The 19,479-nt window shown below is 39.6% G+C and overlaps 1 protein-coding gene across 1 annotated transcript in view; it reads left to right on the top strand.

Moving 5' to 3' along the window:
- Positions 1-19,479, top strand: part of LOC126470779 (gamma-tubulin complex component 3-like) — a 223,444-nt gene that overhangs the window by 118,953 nt on the left and 85,012 nt on the right. The window contains exons 5-7 of the mRNA XM_050098787.1: positions 11,325-11,461; positions 11,546-11,697; positions 16,236-16,428. Of these exons, the coding sequence (XP_049954744.1) occupies positions 11,325-11,461; positions 11,546-11,697; positions 16,236-16,428 (482 nt within the window). The remainder of the gene's footprint in view (positions 1-11,324; positions 11,462-11,545; positions 11,698-16,235; positions 16,429-19,479) is intronic.

The following is a 19,479-nucleotide window of genomic DNA, read 5'->3' as shown; positions in this document are numbered from 1 at the left end:
CACATAGTTTGGCAAACACAGAACCCTTGTGATGAGCCTAGAACCCTTTCCACGTGTTCACTATTCCAGTGAAAATTACATTTATTTCTCACACTTGATATTACTTACATAATTATAGTAACTCTGAACCTCTGGATCTTGGCAACAGATGACAATATAAAAAGAGTTTAAAGGTTTCCCAAGAACTTTGTCTTAAGAACATATAGTAAACCTACTGAGGATTTACCTTGAATAAAAATATTAAAAGTGGTCATCCCCACCACTGGTAGTTTACATACTCAACAATCATGTTTTTTTTTTTTTTTTCTCAGGAGCTGCCAATGAAAACATAATACTTTTATAAGCCACCTAATGTCCACCATAGACCACACCTAATGCTAAAGAACTACCAATTTGTTCAATTTGCCTGGGATGGAGGAAGTATGTAATGTTTAAATTATGACCTAAAATTGTCACTAGGCAAAGGGCTATCCTAAACACTTAACACCTTATCTCTGTAATCAATAGAACTTGAGCTATATCCCACTACACAATCTCTTGTGGGGCCTTTTGGAATATACTTGTACAGTATGCTGCATGCATTGACCAATTGTAAGAGCATAAATAGATTTTCAGTGAAAATGGGCGAGTGGGGTGGAATACAATGTTAAGTCAACTTGGATGAATTCAAGCAGCCTGCTGAAAAAAATTTAGAAACAAAAGAACCAAAGCATGTGCTGTCATCACATACCCCTTTCACCCTACACAAACTCATCCCCATATTACCATATCAGAAGTGGTTTTTATAATTGAGGACTACCCAGGTGACCATATTGGGTAGTATTTTGCTATCTGGGATTCTAATGACAGAATTTTGAGCAAATGTTGTAAACAAAGGTATCCATCACTATATAGGTGATATTTTTGTTGATAAATGTGATTTTGGATGAAATGGGCATATTCAAGTGTGTTTTTATGTACATACAAATTTTTTTAATGTCATTTGTAATTATGTTTATCGCACCACTACCTTGTGAAATAATTAAGTATTGCAACCCTGAAGCTCTACTGGTCTCCAAATAATGACTATAGTATTAACATTAAAGTGTTATAGTTAGGTAATTGGGCCACTACAGCAGTGCGCATACATATTTTTAATCTACTGTAACACTTGCAGATGAATCAGAATTGGTTTTCCTCCTCTTTCTTATTGCAAACCTATGCATAATTAGAAACTATAACACCACCACAAACCACAGAAACAACAAATGCCAACTCTTACATTACATTCAACTGTAACTGAGAACTGTGCTGATTAACAAAACAACAACTGGGTGCAAGTAAGGCCAACAAACAGAGTGAGGTGCCACAGTGGTTAGCACACTGGACTCACATTCGGGAGGATGATGGTTCAAACCCATGTCGAGCCATCCTGATTTGGGTTTTCTGTGATTTCACTAAATCACTTTAGACAAGTGCCGAAACGGTTCCTTTAAAAAAGTGTGGCTGACTTCATGCCCCATCCTTTCCTAATCCTATTGGACTGATGACCTCACTGTTTGGTCCCCCCCCCCCCCTCCCCTCAAATCACCCTCCCATCCTAAGGCCAACGGTGTACAGTAGTTGGTCTTGGCTGAAGAAGGGATGGGCGATAGTCAATAGTGATATCTATATACTAATAGTTTAAATTTATTGATGGTCTTATTCACTATCGATAGCGAGTCCCCCTTTGCATTGTCTGATTGAAAATCATAATATTTTTCAATTTAACTACACAGCAACTATTTCATGTGTAATTTCTCTATGTCCTTACTCCCTTCAAAATTATTTGCAATGTTTGAACTTATTAAACAAATAACTTGCATCTTTACACTGCCTTTGCATTCTATATTACACAGATTAATTTCACATATGTTGCTTAAATTACACCTATTAAATAAGTATTTTGCACAGTGAATCGAGACTGCATGAATATAGTAAAGTTCACAACTCAATTCTTTGTGCCCTGCATTACTATCTAGTCAGATGACACTCTTACAACATTATATTACAATAATTTTGTAGTAATATATATAAATAAAATACATTAATATGAACTATTTATGCAGAGGCTAATATTCTTGTGTAATTGTGGCAAAATTTCTGTATTGGCGCACATCCATTGTAGCACAATGTAACTGGATACGTAAAAAAATTCTACTCACCAAGTGGTGGCAGAACACATGTGTAAAAGAAATTGTACTTACGAAAGTTATTGGAGCCAGCGGCTCCTTCTGACAGAAGGCTTGAATGGAAAGGAAGGAGTGTGCAGGAAAAGGGGTAGATTTCAGAAATCACCCAGAACCATGGGTCAGGGGAGACTCCTGGATGGGATGAGAAGAAAAGACTGATTGTTGGGGACTGCATCAGATGAGATTTGAAAACCTGAGAGCTTAACAGTGGAAGACAGGGTGATATGCAATACAGAGATTATAGCAAAAACATGATGCACCACTTAATAAGAGTGAAAAGCTAAGTGCATTGTACGTAACAGAGTTGGGAGGGGGCAGTGAAAAGTAGACAGGTCAGGAAATAAAGGTGTAGAAAACTGAAAGCAAGTGAATAAAGGAATAGTTACTGTGAAGAAATGATGAGATGGAAGAAATTAACATAAATTATGGACAGGCAGGTGGTGAGAACCAAAGACATGTTGTAGCACTAGTTTCCATCTGTGGAGTCCTGAGAAACTGGCGTCTAAGGGAAGAATCTAAATGATGCATGTGGTGAAACAGGCACTGAGGTCATGACTGTCATGTTGTAGACCATGCTCTCCAGCAAGATTCATGTGTTTCTGGTATACACCCTCTGTCTATGCCCATTCATCCTAACGATAACTTGGTGGTAGTCATGCCGTTGTAATATGGCAAACAGTGTTTACATAAGAGCTAGTATATGATGTGTCATTTCACAGGTGGCTATCCATTTGATAGTAAACATTTTGCCAGTTACAGGGCCAATATAGGTGGTCGTAGGAGGGTACATAGGGCAAATCTTGCTGTGGGACAGTCGCAGGGATAAGAGCCAAAGGTTAGCGAGATGGGTACAGCAGGATCATAGGGTCTGACAATTATATTACAGAGACTGGAAGGGTGACTGAAAGCTATTGTTGACATGGTGGACAAAATCTCGGACTGATCTCGGTGACTGTTCCACCACATATGCCATTTCGATTTTTCCTCCAAACACCAGTTTCTGAAATCTCTGCAGGCTGGAACTAGTGCTACAACATGTCCTCAGTTCTTGCCACACATCTGGTCTTAATTTACGTTAATTTATTCCCTCTCAGCATATCTTCACAGTAACTCCCCTCTTCACTTTGTTTTAGTTTTCTGCATCTTTCATTTTCTGACCTGTCTATTTTTTGCCGATTCTCTCCCACTTTCGTATCCCACCTGGGAGACGGCGCGTGGGTAGGAATGGGAAAAAGGTAATACAAGTCAGTACTGCAAGAAAATGGTTTACTGGTGCAAAAACAAGGTGATAACTGATTACATAACTTTGTACGTAGGTGCGATGCTGAAGTGAAGTGTCCTGGCTGGCTGCATCTGATGAAATGGGCTGAAACAGTCACAGAGCTCGTAGACCTCGACAGCACCAGCTAGAGGGCACTGTCGTCTGTCTCTCTTGTAGTGCCAACTTGAAAAACTATTCCTTGTCATCGTTGCTATCGATACCACATCCCTCCCCATGAAACGACTTGCCTTCATTGAGCATGGTTTCCGGTGGTGGGTGCAGAGACCCAGGGGCGGCGCAGCTGAGGGGGCGGACAGTGGAATTGCTGGGGTGCGCTGTCCACCTGCGACCCCGAATCGGTCCCGAGGGAGCGAGGAAAATGCCCCATCGGAAAACCAGCCCAGGCCGCGCACCGCTACTGGGTGTGTTTGGAGGAGGAGGAGGAGGCAGTGGCGGAGCAACGACCTCCATGGGCAGCGGCAGCCTCAGTGTCCATCCGTTCTGGCACCGTAGAGGAACGTGGCGATGGCGGGAGGCGTCCGGCTGGTGCAGTGGCGACGACTGGAGGCGTGCCCGCTGCGGAGGTGCCACCGGTGGCATCGTGGGCCGTGGCAGCGGAAGCCGCGAAACCTCCGATTCTGCCAGAAAACGACCTGCGGCAGAAAACTGAAGATGGCACAAATGAATCTGGTTCAGGTGTCGCTTGACAGTGCCATGGGGACCAGAAATGACAAATAAAGCACGGCCAAGCTGGAGACGAATGCACCCCTGCTCCCAGTGCTGCCTGCCAGAGAAAACACGATAGAACTCCAAATCGTGCGACGCCAAGCCAGAACAAGGCAAAGCAGCGGGAGCGAGTGGTGGCAGGGGCAAGAGCTGCAGGAGCAACTGATGGGCACAGCCTTGTAGCAATTCTGCTGGGGAGCGAGTGCTGCGTGGCTGAGAGCAATAGGAAGCAAGTAAAGTCCAGAGCACATGCTCACAAGAGTGTGTGGCATGCAACTTGCTCATCTGTGACTTAAATGTATGCACAAAGTGTTCAGCCTCTCCATCCGACTAGGGTTGGAATGGGGCTGAGGTCAGATGGCAAATGCCACTAGCAGCACAGAACACATCAAACTCTGAGGACACAAATTGGGGGCAATTGTAGGAGACAATAACTTCAGGAAGGCCCTCAATGCAAAAAATAGATGTCAAAGCCCGAATAGTGCTGGCAGAGGTTGTAGAGAACATAGGTACAACAAAAGGTAAGTTTCTGTACGCATCAATAACAATCAACCCGCGGGTGTCCCAGAAAGGACCAGCAAAATCAATATGAACACACTGTCAAGGCGCAGCAGGAGTTGGGCACACAAAGAAGCGCTAGTGGGGAGCAGATTGATGCTCCACGCAAGAGCAACAGTTTGCAAGCAAATTCTCAATTTGTTTGTCAATGCCGACCCAAGTGCAGTGATGACACACTAATTGCTTCGTCCACCATATACCCCAATGACCATCGTGCAGTAAATGGAGGATTTCCGACTGCAATGAACAAGGTACAACCACTCAAGACTGATCATTGTCAGTTTGTAACAAGATAACACCGTGGTATACAGACAGGTTGTACGATGCGCAAAGTAACGTCAAACAAGTGGATTGTGAATTTGTGAAGCAGATGGAGGCCATTGAGTACAAATATACTGCAAAAGAATCTTTAAAGAAGCATCGGCAGCAGTCGTAGAAGCAATCCAACGAAAATCCACTGGAAAACCATTAGCTAATTCCTTATCTTGCGAGTCAATAAATATGCAGGACAGTTCAGAAGAATCAAACACTTTGTCAGGACCGATAGGTAGACGAGACAAAGCATCAGCATTGCCATGATGAGCTGTAGGCCGAAACAAGATTTCGTAATTGTACTTAGACAAAACCAAAGACCAACATTGCAACTTTTGTGCAGTATGGACTGGAACTGGCTTTGATGGTAGGAACAACGGCATCAAAGGCTTATGGTCGCTTACCAAATAGAAATTTAGACCATAAAAAAAATCATGAAACTTAGTCACTCCATATGCAATAGCTAAAGCTTCCTTCTCGATTTGAGAATAGTTTTGCTCGGCAGAATTGAGCAATTTAGACGCAAAAGCGATCAGGTGATCGATGAATTAATGCGGTGTGAGAGAACCGCTCCGATGCTGAGAGACGATGCATCGACAGCCAAAACAACTGGTTTGAAGGGATCGAAAGGAATCAAACAGCGATCACTCAACAAAGCAGATTTGAGCTTGCAGAAAGCAGTGTCACATGCCGAAGACCAAACAAAAGGAACATTCTTATGCCGAAGGCGATGCAGAGCCGCTGCAATTTGCGCTGCATTTGGTATAAACCGAATACAGTAAGTGATTTTGCCCAACACAGACTGAAGTTCTTTAAAGTTTCTGGGTGCTGGCAAGTGTCTAATTGCACTGAGATGTGACGGTGAGGGGTGGATACCCTGTCCGTTAAGCGCATATCCTAAATACTGAATCTCAGTTTGAAAAAATTTGCACCTGTCCCTGTTACACTTTAGTCCTGCCTGCAAAAGTACAGTAAACAAGGCACGCAAATTCTGCAAATGTTCGTCAGGGGTGCAACCTGATACAACTATATCGTCCAGATAATTGGCACAACTAGGGACAGTGGCACACAACTGCTGCAAATAATAGCAGGAGCTGAAGCATAACTGAACGGAAGGCGGTGAAACTTGAACAAGCCAAGGTGGATGTTTATCACAAAATAACGCTGTGACTGTTCGTAGAGCAAAATCTGAAAGTATGCGTCCTGCAAGTCAACTGTGGAAAAGAATTTTACCGCACCAAGCTTATCAAAAATGTCTTCAGTACGTGGTAAGGGAAACGTAGCTACCAATGTCTGGGGATTTACTGTAGACTTAGTCAGCACAAATATGGAGACAACCATTGGGTTTCTTCACACACACAGGATTGACAAAGCCCATGGTGGTGTAGCAGAAACAAGTTCAATGACACCACTGTCTTGCAATTGCATAAGTTCAGTAGCTACAACGTCGCACAGTGCACATGGTACCAGGCGTGTGCACCAGAAAATGGACAGGGCATTGTGTTTAACTACAACATGCGCTGCAAAGTCCTTGGCACAACCAAGTCCATCAGAAAAGAGTTCAGCAAAATCATCGCATAGTGCGGCAACACTGTCTGCATGGTCACTAGCGTTGATGCAAAGTACATTGTCCTGAACTGAGAGGCTAAAAATTCCAATGCGTCCATGCCAAAAATGTTCGTAGCATCACTAGACTGGAGCACAAAGTACGGGTTGTTGCACCATACGTGGCTTGCAAACTACACACACGGATCACTGATATCTCCTGTCCAGTAAATGCAGTCAGCATGGAATGCGAATGACAAAGCGGGGGCAAACCAAGCAAGTCATACATAGATTTGTTCAGTAAAGAAACTGACCCACCAGTGTCCAGCTGCATGCAAACAGAACATCCACAAATATGCAAAGTAACAAAGTTTCCTCGCATCATGCTGAATGCAAGAGGAAGTGGCTGGCAAAACTTGGTTCACACGACGAGTTGTTGAAGACTTTGAATAAATGGCATTAACGTCCATAGGCTGATGTGAAACCTGATTATGGTAGTTGTCATTGTGGTGATGTCCACACGAGTCACACGAATGGGAGACAAGTTCGGAATTAGAGTTTCTCTCACTGCACAGCGCTTGTACATGTCCTTTCTTATTACAAAAGTAACACTGTGCTTGACAGAATGGGCAACTGTCCCTGGTGTGGGTACGAAAGCAGTTTGGACAGGATTTCATCTTCTTAGAGGGTGCCTGGTTTGAACCATATTTACGCGAGAGCGCGTGGCACGGCGTGGCTGACTTGAAGGGCACTTCTTGTGCCGTGCTAACAGTACACACACCAAGTGTCATGTCGAATGCAGAAGTAGCCATGTCTAATGTGTCTTGTCTGTCTAGCATGTCCATTAGTTCCTGCAAAGACTGGTTATTAAATTGGAGGATTTGTTCGCAGATGCGGTGATCCGTCACATTCTGTGCAATAGCGTCTCTAATCATTATATCTGCATATGAGCGTCCACATGAGCAATTAAATTCACAATCAGAAGTTGGTCCCTGAAAGTCTGCTAACCATGATTTATATGACTGAGTAGGGCCATGCCGGAGGCGAACGAATTTGTATTGTGCAGCTGCCACATTTAAACTGTCACTGAAGTGCGAGTTTAAAGCATCAATCATTTCGCTGTATGTTTTAGTTTCTGGGCAGGTGGTGGGAAACAATTTCATGAACACACAGTACACCACCACACCCACATTGGCAATGAAAAAAGCAAGCTGCTCTGTACGTGGTACATTGTAAGCTGCGAAGTGTGCCTCGAGCTGGGTAATGTATTCTGGTCAGCGTTCAACGTCAGGATTGAAGGCATGAAATGGCGGCGCCATTGACTGCGGCGTCGGTATAGGTGGTGGTGTTGGAGGTGCTAAAGTAGCTGCAGTTTGTAGTGTGACCAGTCCATTTATGGCAGCAAGCAGCTGCATCATTTGCTGAGCCTGAAAACAGACAAGATCGGACAGCAAAGTCTGTTCCTGTGGCGAAGCCATGGTTGACACAACTGAAAGTCTTATAGGGAATGGTGGGAACACTCATACACCCGCACGGTCACACTGGGAAATCGCAAAAAAGCTAAAGCAGAACTGAGCAAGAAAAGGAAATGATAGGAGATGAAATGCGGGATCCTCATCGCAAAAATTTTGTATCCCGCCTGGGAGGCAGCGCGTGGGTAGGAATGGGTAGAAAGGTAATACAAGTCGGTACTGCAAGAAAATGGTTTACTAGTGCAAAAATAATGTGATAAACGATTACATAACTTTGTACGTAGGTGCAATGCTGAAGTGAAGTGTCCTGGCTCGCTGGACCTGATGAAATGGGCTGAAGCAGTCACGGAGCTCATAAACTTCGACAGCATCAGCTAGAGGGTGCTGTCGTCTGTGTCTCTCGTAGTGCCAACTTGAGAAACTATTCTGTGGCATCATTGCTATCGATACCACACCCACCTCTATTATTTACAATGCACTTAGCTTTTCACTCTTACTAACTTGTGCATGATGTTTTTGCAGTATTCTCTGTCTTCCATATTATCATTCCTTCCACCTTTAAGCTCTCAGGTTTTCATCTCTCATCTGGTTCAGTCCCCACCAATCAGTCTTTCCTTCTCATCCCATCTGATAGGTCTCTCCTGACACATGGTACTGAGTGACTTTCCCAAAATGCACTCTTTTTTCCTAAAACTTTGCAGTTCTTTTCCTTCAGCCCTCTCCCTTCGCCTTAAACCCTTCTGCCAGAAGAAGAAGCCATGGGCTCTGGAAGCTTGCATAAGTATAACCTTCTTTTATGTGCGTGTTCTCCTGCTACTGCTTGGTGAGTAGATATCTAGATTTATCTATCCAATTACATTATATTGTCATTATTTTCGTTATTATATTAAACCACTGTAGTTCAATGTTTTTTGTCTATGAAAATTCCTCTTGTATTTAACAACAGCTGATCCCATAACTGTCTTCATCCTCTTTTATATGACATGTCATTTGTTTCTGGAAAGCATGTGTCTGTACTGTAAGTATTTCTACTATAAGCAGTATGTATACATACTGTTTATAACATTAATATGTTTATAAAGACTTTATTGGCCTTGTCATTTTAGTGTGATGATTTTAAATTTCTTTTGGTGACTATATAGTTCAGTTTTTTAGGTACATTCAGGACATCGCCACCTTCTGCCTGTAAGTGCTCGTCCATGTGATGTCCTTAAGGACTTGAGGATTTCCTGGAAGCAGTAGCATACAGCTGTATCTTAGCAATTCCAACCCACCTTGTGGCACTCAGTATAACTCGTCTACCTTAAACAGTCATTTTGCTGTAACTCACTATCTGTGTGTTGCTCATAAAGCTCTGTCTGTTTCACAGTATAGGAGACGTATTAGTTCATACACATAAAAGCTATAGCTTGTAGCATTACAGTATTAATGAACCTGACTTGCTAATACTGAGATTGGGACTGGATCACTCAAATATGTGTATTTTTCATGTTACTTTTGTGTATTCCCTGAGCTTTTTGACTCTCTAGTTCACTCTTGTGTGTTTAAAATTTCAACCTATGTTCTTGGTACTTGAAATCATTGTAACAATCTACTGATTTTCATTCATTTTGCCTGTTCATTAAATACCAAGTTTGTGATTTTAGCTACGCCTACTAGTCAAATTCAGTTGTCTCCTTAGGATGAACAGCAGCAGTAATTGCACTTGGGGTGTTGCTTACCAAAAATAGGCATGTTCTTGTTTAGATAATGGTGACTGATGGTATCTACTGCAATTGAGGTTTTTTTTAAAAAAAAAAGGAGTGGGAGGGGGGGGGGGGGGAGAGAGAGAGTGAGAGTGAGAGAGAGAGTGAGAGTGTGTGCACGCACACTCACACGTGTGCACTCTCACTCTCCTACATATTTATAGGAGGTAGAATAGGACAAAACTAAGAAAAAGTCTTGCAAGTATATCTCTGGAAAAATAGCTTCTTAATGCAAAACATTGTCTGGTCACAATGCAGGAGATGTACTGTTTGGTTAGCACCTATTGATACAAATCATTCTGTCTTCCTTCTCAGTCAGTTGTAAACCAATGTGATCACACTTTGTTGCTCTTGTATTTGGGCATATGCATAAGACATCAGTTCCTGTAATTGATGCATTTGTTGATGATTTGTGTGGCATACACCAGTGCCTTGAAATTTCCATGTAACCACAATAAATCCAAAGTTTAAACGTCGCATCATCTGGGGAGATCATGCCCTAGGTTGCCTAGACCAATTGTATCTCCTGTTGAATAATAAGACTCCATTCTTCTTGATGTCAGTCACACATGACAGGACCATCACTCTTGTTCTAATTTCAACTTAACGTCAGTGTTGTACACACAGAAGGTCTTGTGAAGGGCCAGTGGACAGAAGAAATCTGCAAACATAATACAGAAAAACAAACCAATAAGGAAATGAAGAATGAACTTCAGCAGGAAGACAGCCCCCAGCCCTGAGAACTGGAGAACTGAACACTCCAGATGCAAATAAAATGAAATTTATGTCAGCAGATATTTGTACAAACAGGTGGGCTTATATAGTTTCAATGATATTCTCTCCTGTGAGACTATAGAAAACCTGTATGGCTAACCAAATGAATATGTAATCACCACTCCTGACAAATAATGCTGTACTTCTCAAGAAAATGAGATAATTTTCAGAATTTTCTTTTCTCAAAAATTAGCACTGCCCATCAATATTTCACTGTTCAGGGTATCCAACTAGTGTTTCCATAACATGTGACCTCAGCATCCGTAACCTGTCTTAAAAAACGAAAATATCATTCTTACTATACTTTCATTTCTGATTATAAATGGTTGTGAATGTTAGTAATGTATAGGGTAATTCCTGTAGTGATGCATAGCAGTTTCTTCATGTAATGAAACATAGCAGCTTAATTTGCCATGATTATTTATAAAAGTAAAATTTCTCAATGATTTTATTATGGTACACAGTTGTGACAGAGACTTACTTCTATGTCTACATGTCCATTTAGTTTGATGCGACAAGATCTTCAAAACATTTTTGTTGTTATTAGTTTGCATTATTAGGAACACATATAAATCCTATTATTTTCTCTTACAGATACTAATAAAACAGCAAATAGCTAACAATAACAATAATCATTGATAAGGCCCTGTTACATTTGTTGCACATTTAATATATTTATGCAACAACTGTGAGTAGTGAGAAGAGCTACCTATTTTTGCAGGTATGTCGTCCTTTGTTCATAATGCTAAGTAAGTGGATTTTGGATGGAGAATTGGAGGATCCTCACAATGAATTCTTCATAGCTGCAAATCCAGGTGTTAAAGGCAACCGCTTGTGGCATGACAAGTATTATGTCCAGTAAGTTTTGATTTATGGTATATGAATTTTGTGTTGTTGTCATTGAAATTCAATAAACCAATATTAACTTTCTTTTCCTTACAGGGAATCTCTTGTTCCTAGTTTCATATCTCTGGAACAAGCTTGTAAAATTCTTGCCACAGGCAAGAGCATCAACTTTCTTCGTGAAGTATGCCAAGATCACGGCCCTATAAAAGGTCGTGCAGCCCTCCGACGCACTTTGGAAAGCACAAGCGGTATAATTTTTCTTGTCTAGTGGTTTAACAAGAAAGACAACTGAGTTACTTAAATGTTCTTGTTATCAATAATTTGTAATACAAGGTACCTCATGGAGGAATGAATATTTTTCTTGAGTACACAAATCTCACAATTTAGAGTTAACACGGTTTGTGCAAGTAAAAGTGTTTGGAGGTAAAGTCAGTGTTACAGGAAAGGAATGGAAGCTGTAGGTTTCTTGGAAGGATACTGGGAAAATGAAATACACTGCAAAGGAAATTGCATACAAGATGCAAGTGGGGACCAATTTTAGAGTATTAGTGATCCTTCACACCCAGATTATTTATAGAATCACACTCTTATGTGTAAAACTACTTCAAATGTCTGATTAATTTACAAGTGAGTTAATGTGTTACATATTTGATGTCTAGCACATTTTAAGAAAAGCTAGTTTTAATAATTGATAAATGGTGCATTGCACATCATTTAAGAAGTAGGCAGTAGGTAGCATCAGCCACCAGTAGCGGTAGCTTGTACCGACCTAGTACTGCAGTCATATGGCTGTATGCTTACCACTGCTAGATTGCAATGACAGTGGCAGGAGCTTTAATTCGTCATAGTTCACACAACTGCCACAAAATGTTTATAAATTATATACACAAACATTTCTTGTTAATTGGTTGTTGACAACAGTATCTAAAATCCCCACAGGAGTTGCTGGAATTAACCTCAACATACAGGGCAGAGAAATATGTGTGTGTGTGCGCACACACACACACACACACACACACACACACACACACACACACACGATTTAACATCAAGCGAAGTCATGTTTGATTACTGTAATGTTTGATTACTGTTAAAGACTTTTATGTTTATCATGTCTGCAATTAATAAATAAGCTGTAAGTCAACGTGGATAGTTTGGTGTTGCTGCCATGTATGCTAAGTGACAATTATGTTCTCGGATACGGAAAAGAGTAGAGGTAAACAAACCACTTGCTGCATAGTTCAAGTATTAAGCAGTTGACATGGTATAACACAGACTGAAAACATTGCTGGGCTTCTAGACAATGTCCTTTAGAGTTTAATAATACACAGTACTGCAACTCGTCTTTTCAGAATTATATAATGATGTTGTTGTCAGTCACATAGTTTATTGCAGTGTGATAAGAATGGCATTGTCACATATTTACCATATTTACTCAGGCAGAACTTTAAATTAATATTTTTCCAATCTGCAGTCATTTTTATTCTTAAGTAAATCCATTTTACTTTCATTTTTTTAGCATGCACAATACTTGCCTTTTGTGTACCTGGAGTCCTGTTTGCCATTATGATGATGTCACATGGCGAGTACTGTTCGTCAAACTACAGTATTGTACTGAAACTGTGTTTTGCTATTCAAGTAACTGTATCATTTAAGATCTGTTATGCATGTTTGTTTTTATTTTGGTGTGTTGGTGGAAAAAATATGGAACTAGTATTTTGTCTAAAATATATTATGATTCAAAATAATTAGCCAGGTGACATAAATGAATTAAAAAAATGTGCAAACATCTCTGTAGCTGAATGGTTACCAGTGCTGCCTTCAGTGCAGAAGGACCCAGGTTCACTTCCTGGTACCACCTCAGACTTTTTCTGAGGTGGTGAGGTCTGGTACAGGGTCCATTAAGTCATTATGAGGTCACATGAGGAGCTGTTTGAATAAAAAAGTACTGGCATCAAGAAGATTCATCTACAGACATTAATTGCTGGAGGGATTGGTAACAAGCTGATAACATCTCCTATGATTATAGATGGCTCCTCATACAGCAGCAGCCAGCCAGTTGCAACAGGCATAAGGCCTAAACCATTAGTGGTATTTACTGAAAAAATGCAGAAATCCTAAGACTGCAGTTGTCATGTACAGATAGTAGGAATGGACACCATATTGTCTGTGGGAAATGAGATAATCATTCAAAGTGGTGGACATATGTTTATAAAACGAATATTTGCTGCTTTTCTTTCCGTAAACAACCTTTATTTTTGACTATGACTCATTTTCCTTCTCTATCAGGCCAAGTCACATGTCATGTTTTAGCAATTGTACTTTGGAATCCATTTAACTTTAATACTTTAATAATGAAAATATTTATTTCTGCAGATTCTTTTATGTTTTTATGATTCTAAATATTTTTTACCTCCCAGATCCATCTTATTTGTTGTCCCTAAGGTGCTTGAAGATTTGTTGAGTTAGTATTTTGTTTACTCTGTATAAGTGTCAATTTCCATATTGTTTCTGTCTTTTTTTCTCTCTTTTGATATATTTCTCACAGATTTGTAATTTCGAGGCATATGTGCTCCTTATCTGACCTTAAATTTTCCTCATTCTTCTTGTCACTATTTTGAGTTCATCTAGGCACTCACTTGCTTCGGAACTTCTTGGTTTCACTTGTGCATTGTAATGTAATGTACAGGTAACAAGTCGCTATATACACGCATAAATAAGACCAAAGCATTCAATCAATTTTCTTTAAAGCTAGCCCCTTCAATCTTGTGAGAGAGGGGAGGAAGGATGTGGGGAGGGGGATGGACAGTTGAAAGGAAGAGTGGCTAATATCTGGGTGGTAAAATGCAGCAAGCACAAAATGTGGGATTGTGACACAATGTGTTCGCATTGACACAGGCAGGGGGAGTTACATATGGCACATAGTGATGTGTAAAAGTGCACTGGGAGGATGAAGTGAAACAGAGGAGTCTGGAGGTTGAGGAGGATGGTGTGCGAATATGAGTGTAGAATGAGTGATGGTTGATACCAGCTAGATTGCATGATCAAAGATATATTGTAGTTTCGAGAATAGTTTTTGCATTTCTGAATTTGCAGTTTTTGCTGTAAATATCTTTCATTATTCCATAGGCTCTTCATTTTGTTTAGCTGTCCCTCTGTAGCAGATTTTTCTATACTATTTTCTTTATTACTCCCAGATTTTTCAGTTTCTACATTTTACAATCGATGGCTATGTGTTCCAAGAGAAAGTCATGTATTTTTGCATGTGATTGATTTTTAAATATTACGGCAATATCACCCCCAAAGGCCAGGCAATTTACGTAAATAAATTGCTTCCTGTTTCTCAGCTTCGTGGATAACAGTCTGGTCTTTTAATTTTTCATTCCAAATTCTTACTATCTCTCTTCTAATACCTAACTGACGGAGACAACAATTGAATTTTTTTGCAATTAATACACAGCAGTGCTGCCTTTCTTTCTTAGTTCATTTGCCCCCTTGATATTTTTCCCCCACAACAGAAAATATTTTTGAAAGAAGCAAATTATACGACACCTCAGTTTTGTTAAAGTTGAAAAAATGTGTGGGCTCGTATCTTTGTATCAGCTTTGGCAAAGTGCTCCTTCCAGTGTTCCACAATTTGTCTCCTAGCAGCATCACATTCTCCACTTAAATTATGAGGATTTCAGTATTTTCTGTACTGATACTAGCATTTGCTGAATTTTCAGTCCCAATCTTCAGAGACATTCTGTCACAACACGTTTGCCCTCTAGAAATGTTCCAACTCTCATTTCAGGGAACAATTTTATGAGGAAGGTTTGTATATATTTGAATGATGACACATGAATAGTCTTAATTTGCAGTGCTGATAACATTTAGCTTCAGTAATTGGGAAGGTCAACTTATTTGTCAATATACCACAGGAAAACATCTCATCTTTGATATGTTGTAAAATAAAATGGTAAGACTATCTTCAGCATAATAATAGTTCTCAGGTTCTGCAAAGAAGTATATTTCCTTAGTTTATTGACCATAATTACAGAAAATTGCACAGGAACACAGTTAAACAATTAGTCATGAATTCACAGGCTTGGATTTTATTTGTTTTATACTTCTTTTTATGTGAAGTTGTCCTTGTATGATGATAACAATTTTTTAAAAAATGTTGGTTCAATAACAATGTTCTTGTGGCTGTATTACAAAGATTCTTCAATATTGACACATTCTATTTTGTTTATAGATGCTCTGGCAACTGGATTCCTTTGCATAGATTTCTGCAACTTTTGGAATTTCTGAGAAGTCAGTCACTTAAAAAGTTGATTTATTTAAATTCGTAAGAGAGATGGTTCTGGAATAGTTCTCAGAACAACTGACAACTTCTTGTCAAAGTAATTCATATGGAATGAATTCATGATTATCCATCTTAGCTTTCAAAATCTTTTCAAGAAAATTCGTTAAATAAATAAAATTGAAGGCACTAAAAGATGTTCATGCCCTTCTGAAAGTTTAGAACTGACTTGCCAGTCAGTTGCAGGAGGACATACAGTTTAATGTGAACTCCAAACAACAGTTTAACTGGGAATTTTTCATGTTAATAAATCACTACCTGAGGTGAAAGAAGAGATAATTGTCAGAAAAAGTCCTTGGACCATAGACCAAGCCACAAATTCTTTTACAGTATCTCATAAATATAAAATTTGTTTTGTTGTTGTTGCTGTGTTAATCATTCCAAGTGCAGTCGATATCTCCTTGGAGACTTGATGTTTTGATTTGCTTTTTCTGTTAACAGTGGAAGCGCTTTTTGTCGAGGACCAGGATGGAGAGCTGCAGGTTATGTTAGAGCAAGCGTACCGTGAAACATCTAGACGTGTTCTGGATGTTCTCAACAATAAGTACAAATTCATGGACCATCTGCAAGCTCTGAGGAGGTATCTCCTCCTAGGCCAAGGAGACTTCATTGGGCACCTTATGGAGCTACTTCAGTAAGACGGAGTATTTTACCTTGCAGCTGTTAATAATTAAGTCACTTGGTTACTTAGTAGTTCATTTTCTGCCTTTCATGTTAACCAGTAGAAACATGCTCCTATTGGAGCACAAAATATGTGAATATGTTCTTGTTTATTTAAAAGGCTCTGACTGGAAAGGGGGTATCACTTGTTTCATTCTACCTTCCTCAGCACCTTCAAAAATTTTGGAATGGGAACTTACTCATGCTTTTTTAACATGCACTTCACCTGTCACTCCCACAAGTTCCCCTAACTGTAACTCACTCACAGCCACTAGCCCATCACTGTAAGTTGCTCATACTCGTCCACTCTCAGTTGCCCTTAGTCACTCAATCATTGTCACTATCTTTTTGTTTCTCACTGTCATTGTCTCCTGTGTCGCAGCCAGTCCCCTTTATCCTATCCTATCCTACTACTACAGTCTCATCTCACTATCATTGTCTCCCTCTTGCTTTCTCTTACAGCTAATATCTCAATGCTTCCTTCCTATGGTTGCTCTCTCTTCTCACTGTCCCTGTCTCTCTCTTCCTCATTGTCATTTACTCTGTCTCTGATTATCACTGGCTCTCACAAACTTCCACTTTCTCTTTCTCTTTATTCTCCCCCACCACCCCCCCCCCTTCCTCATTGTCTCAATCTCCCCCCCCCCCACCTCCACCCCCCACTCTCTCTCTCTCTCTCTCTCTCTCTCTCTCTCTCTCTCTCTCTCTCTCTCTCTCTCTCTGTCTGTCTGTCTGTCTGTCTGTCTGTCTGTCTCCTTTGCTCCTAGCATAAGCAGCATTTTCCACTGGTTCCATTCTTTACCTTGCCAGAGCAATGCATGTGAAAAGAAATGTATTGGTCAGTAAAATTTAGGTAGTTTACTTATGTGAAAATGAAATAATGGAAAACTAATTTTCCACCTCAGACCTTATTTTACTTGCAAAAATTTTGAATGTGCTACAACATGAGGTCCTGAGATGATAATGGAGATACTTTACAGCATATTTCTCCATGCTACATCACTTTTATAAACTACCTTTTCATCTCACACCATATTTTATGTGTACAAGTAGTGTACCTTTGAACATCTGTATCTTGGAAACGGATAAAGTATGAAGAAAATTTTCAAGGTTGTTCGAGGTTAGGATCTTAAAGTGCATCTTAATAATTTATACCATTTTCTGTGTATAGTCAGCCCTTTGTAGACCACATCAAATGCAAAAAGAATCAATACATTTGCACCATTTGCCTAAACAGGAGGAGTAGTGTAATATTCATATGACACTCTACTGTAGGATGGTGACACTAAGACAATCCTTCTGTTCGGTATGAAAATCGTCCCTATCCCAAGGATTATCCAAACCACTGGACTGTACCTTTTTATAACAAACAAAGCTTCAGGTAGTGCATGCTGTCACTTGCATAACAGTATAAAAGTAAGTTTCTTTTCATTTCTTTTTTAGTTTAAATTCATCTGTATCTTTCTAAAGTTCACTGCATCACTAAAGAAGTGTAGTAATGTTAGCAATAAGGCATATGAGACATACAAATGCTGGTGCTATAATGTAGAATAAGAATATTACTTATCTTACTTTATTTGGAAATTATCCATATGTTTGCTTTCAGCCTATAGACAAATATAAGGAGTTCCGGGAGTAGTGGTCAATATTCAGGGGTATGAAAAGAAGGATCATTCAGAACATAAGTCTAGTAAACATGGACTCTAAAATACATACCTCAAGAGTTACAGGCTCTTGTTCAGTAGAAAAGGTGTGTTTCACAGTAGTGAAGATGAACAAGAGCTCATAGCTTGTGCACTTCAGAGACCATGTTTACTGAACATATTTTTCTCCTTTTGGTCCATACTACGACTTCTTAGAATATGGAAAACAAAGAGCTTGCAGTATAAGAGATTTGTTTCATAGTGTCAAAGATGAAATGCTCATAGTTCCTGAGGCACGCATTTTCCATCCCAATGAATGTTGACCATTCCTTGCAGGACACTTGGTGTAGTTGTGTGCTGAAGCTTGTTGATGAAACAGTTATAATGTTAAAGGTTTTGAATTTGTGATTGTGAAAGGAAGTGAACACACTCTGATAAGATGATTATGTCATGTCCTCCAAAAATTGAAAATTGATAATGAGTTGGGAACAGTATAAACTAAGTTTAGAACAATGGATATGAATGGGAGATAGAGGCATTGATCTTACAAGAACATCCCATTTTTGTTCTTTAATTTTTCTCAGCAGTATGACATACAGCACTAATTAATAATTTCATGTAATTTACTGTGATATTCAGTATGGTCCTTACACATGTAAATAACAGGATTCATATCACATGAATAATGGTGACCAGGTATTTTTCTAAATTTCTGACCAGCTTCATTTTCTATAAACCAAAATCACATAAATTGTGGTAGTTTACCCAAAGCAGTAAAATCCAGCTTAGCCAATTTTCAAAGTATAATGTAATTTATGAAATAACAGTTTATTCTTATGTCTGTCAACAAATTGACAGCTCATAGTTAGCAAGCTCATGATTAAGACTTTCATTGGGTGCACCGCTGGTGTTGAGTAAAACCACAACTATGCACATTGTGTGTGCAAAAATATGTGAACAATATCCACAAAACTCAAGAACTTCAAACATTAAAGACACGAGAGTGATGTCAGTAACCTAAACTAATGAACATTTTAATTGCACTGTGTTGTGATTAACAAGTGTTGTGGAATTTATTTATTTTTTTGATTACACATCAAGTTCCGTAGGACCAAATTGGAGAGCAAATCTCAAAGGTCATGGAACATGCCAGTACATAAAATTACAACATAGAACTAATAACAGATAAAAATAAAATGTTTATGAACCAAAAAAAAGAGTCAGTACCTAAGTTCAAGTAAATGCAATCAATAATACAAGAAGAATCAACTTAATTTTTCAAGGAACTCCTCGACAGAATAGGAGGAGTTACCCATGAGGAAACTCTTCAGTTTCGATTTGAAAGCACATGGATTACTGCTAAGATTTTTGAATTTGAATGG

Source organism: Schistocerca serialis, chromosome 3, assembly GCF_023864345.2.
Source record: "Schistocerca serialis cubense isolate TAMUIC-IGC-003099 chromosome 3, iqSchSeri2.2, whole genome shotgun sequence".
In the NCBI taxonomy this organism is placed as follows: domain Eukaryota; kingdom Metazoa; phylum Arthropoda; class Insecta; order Orthoptera; family Acrididae; genus Schistocerca; species Schistocerca serialis.
Note: the sequence above shows the minus strand (reverse complement) of the source record. Positions and strands in the feature narration are given on the sequence as shown.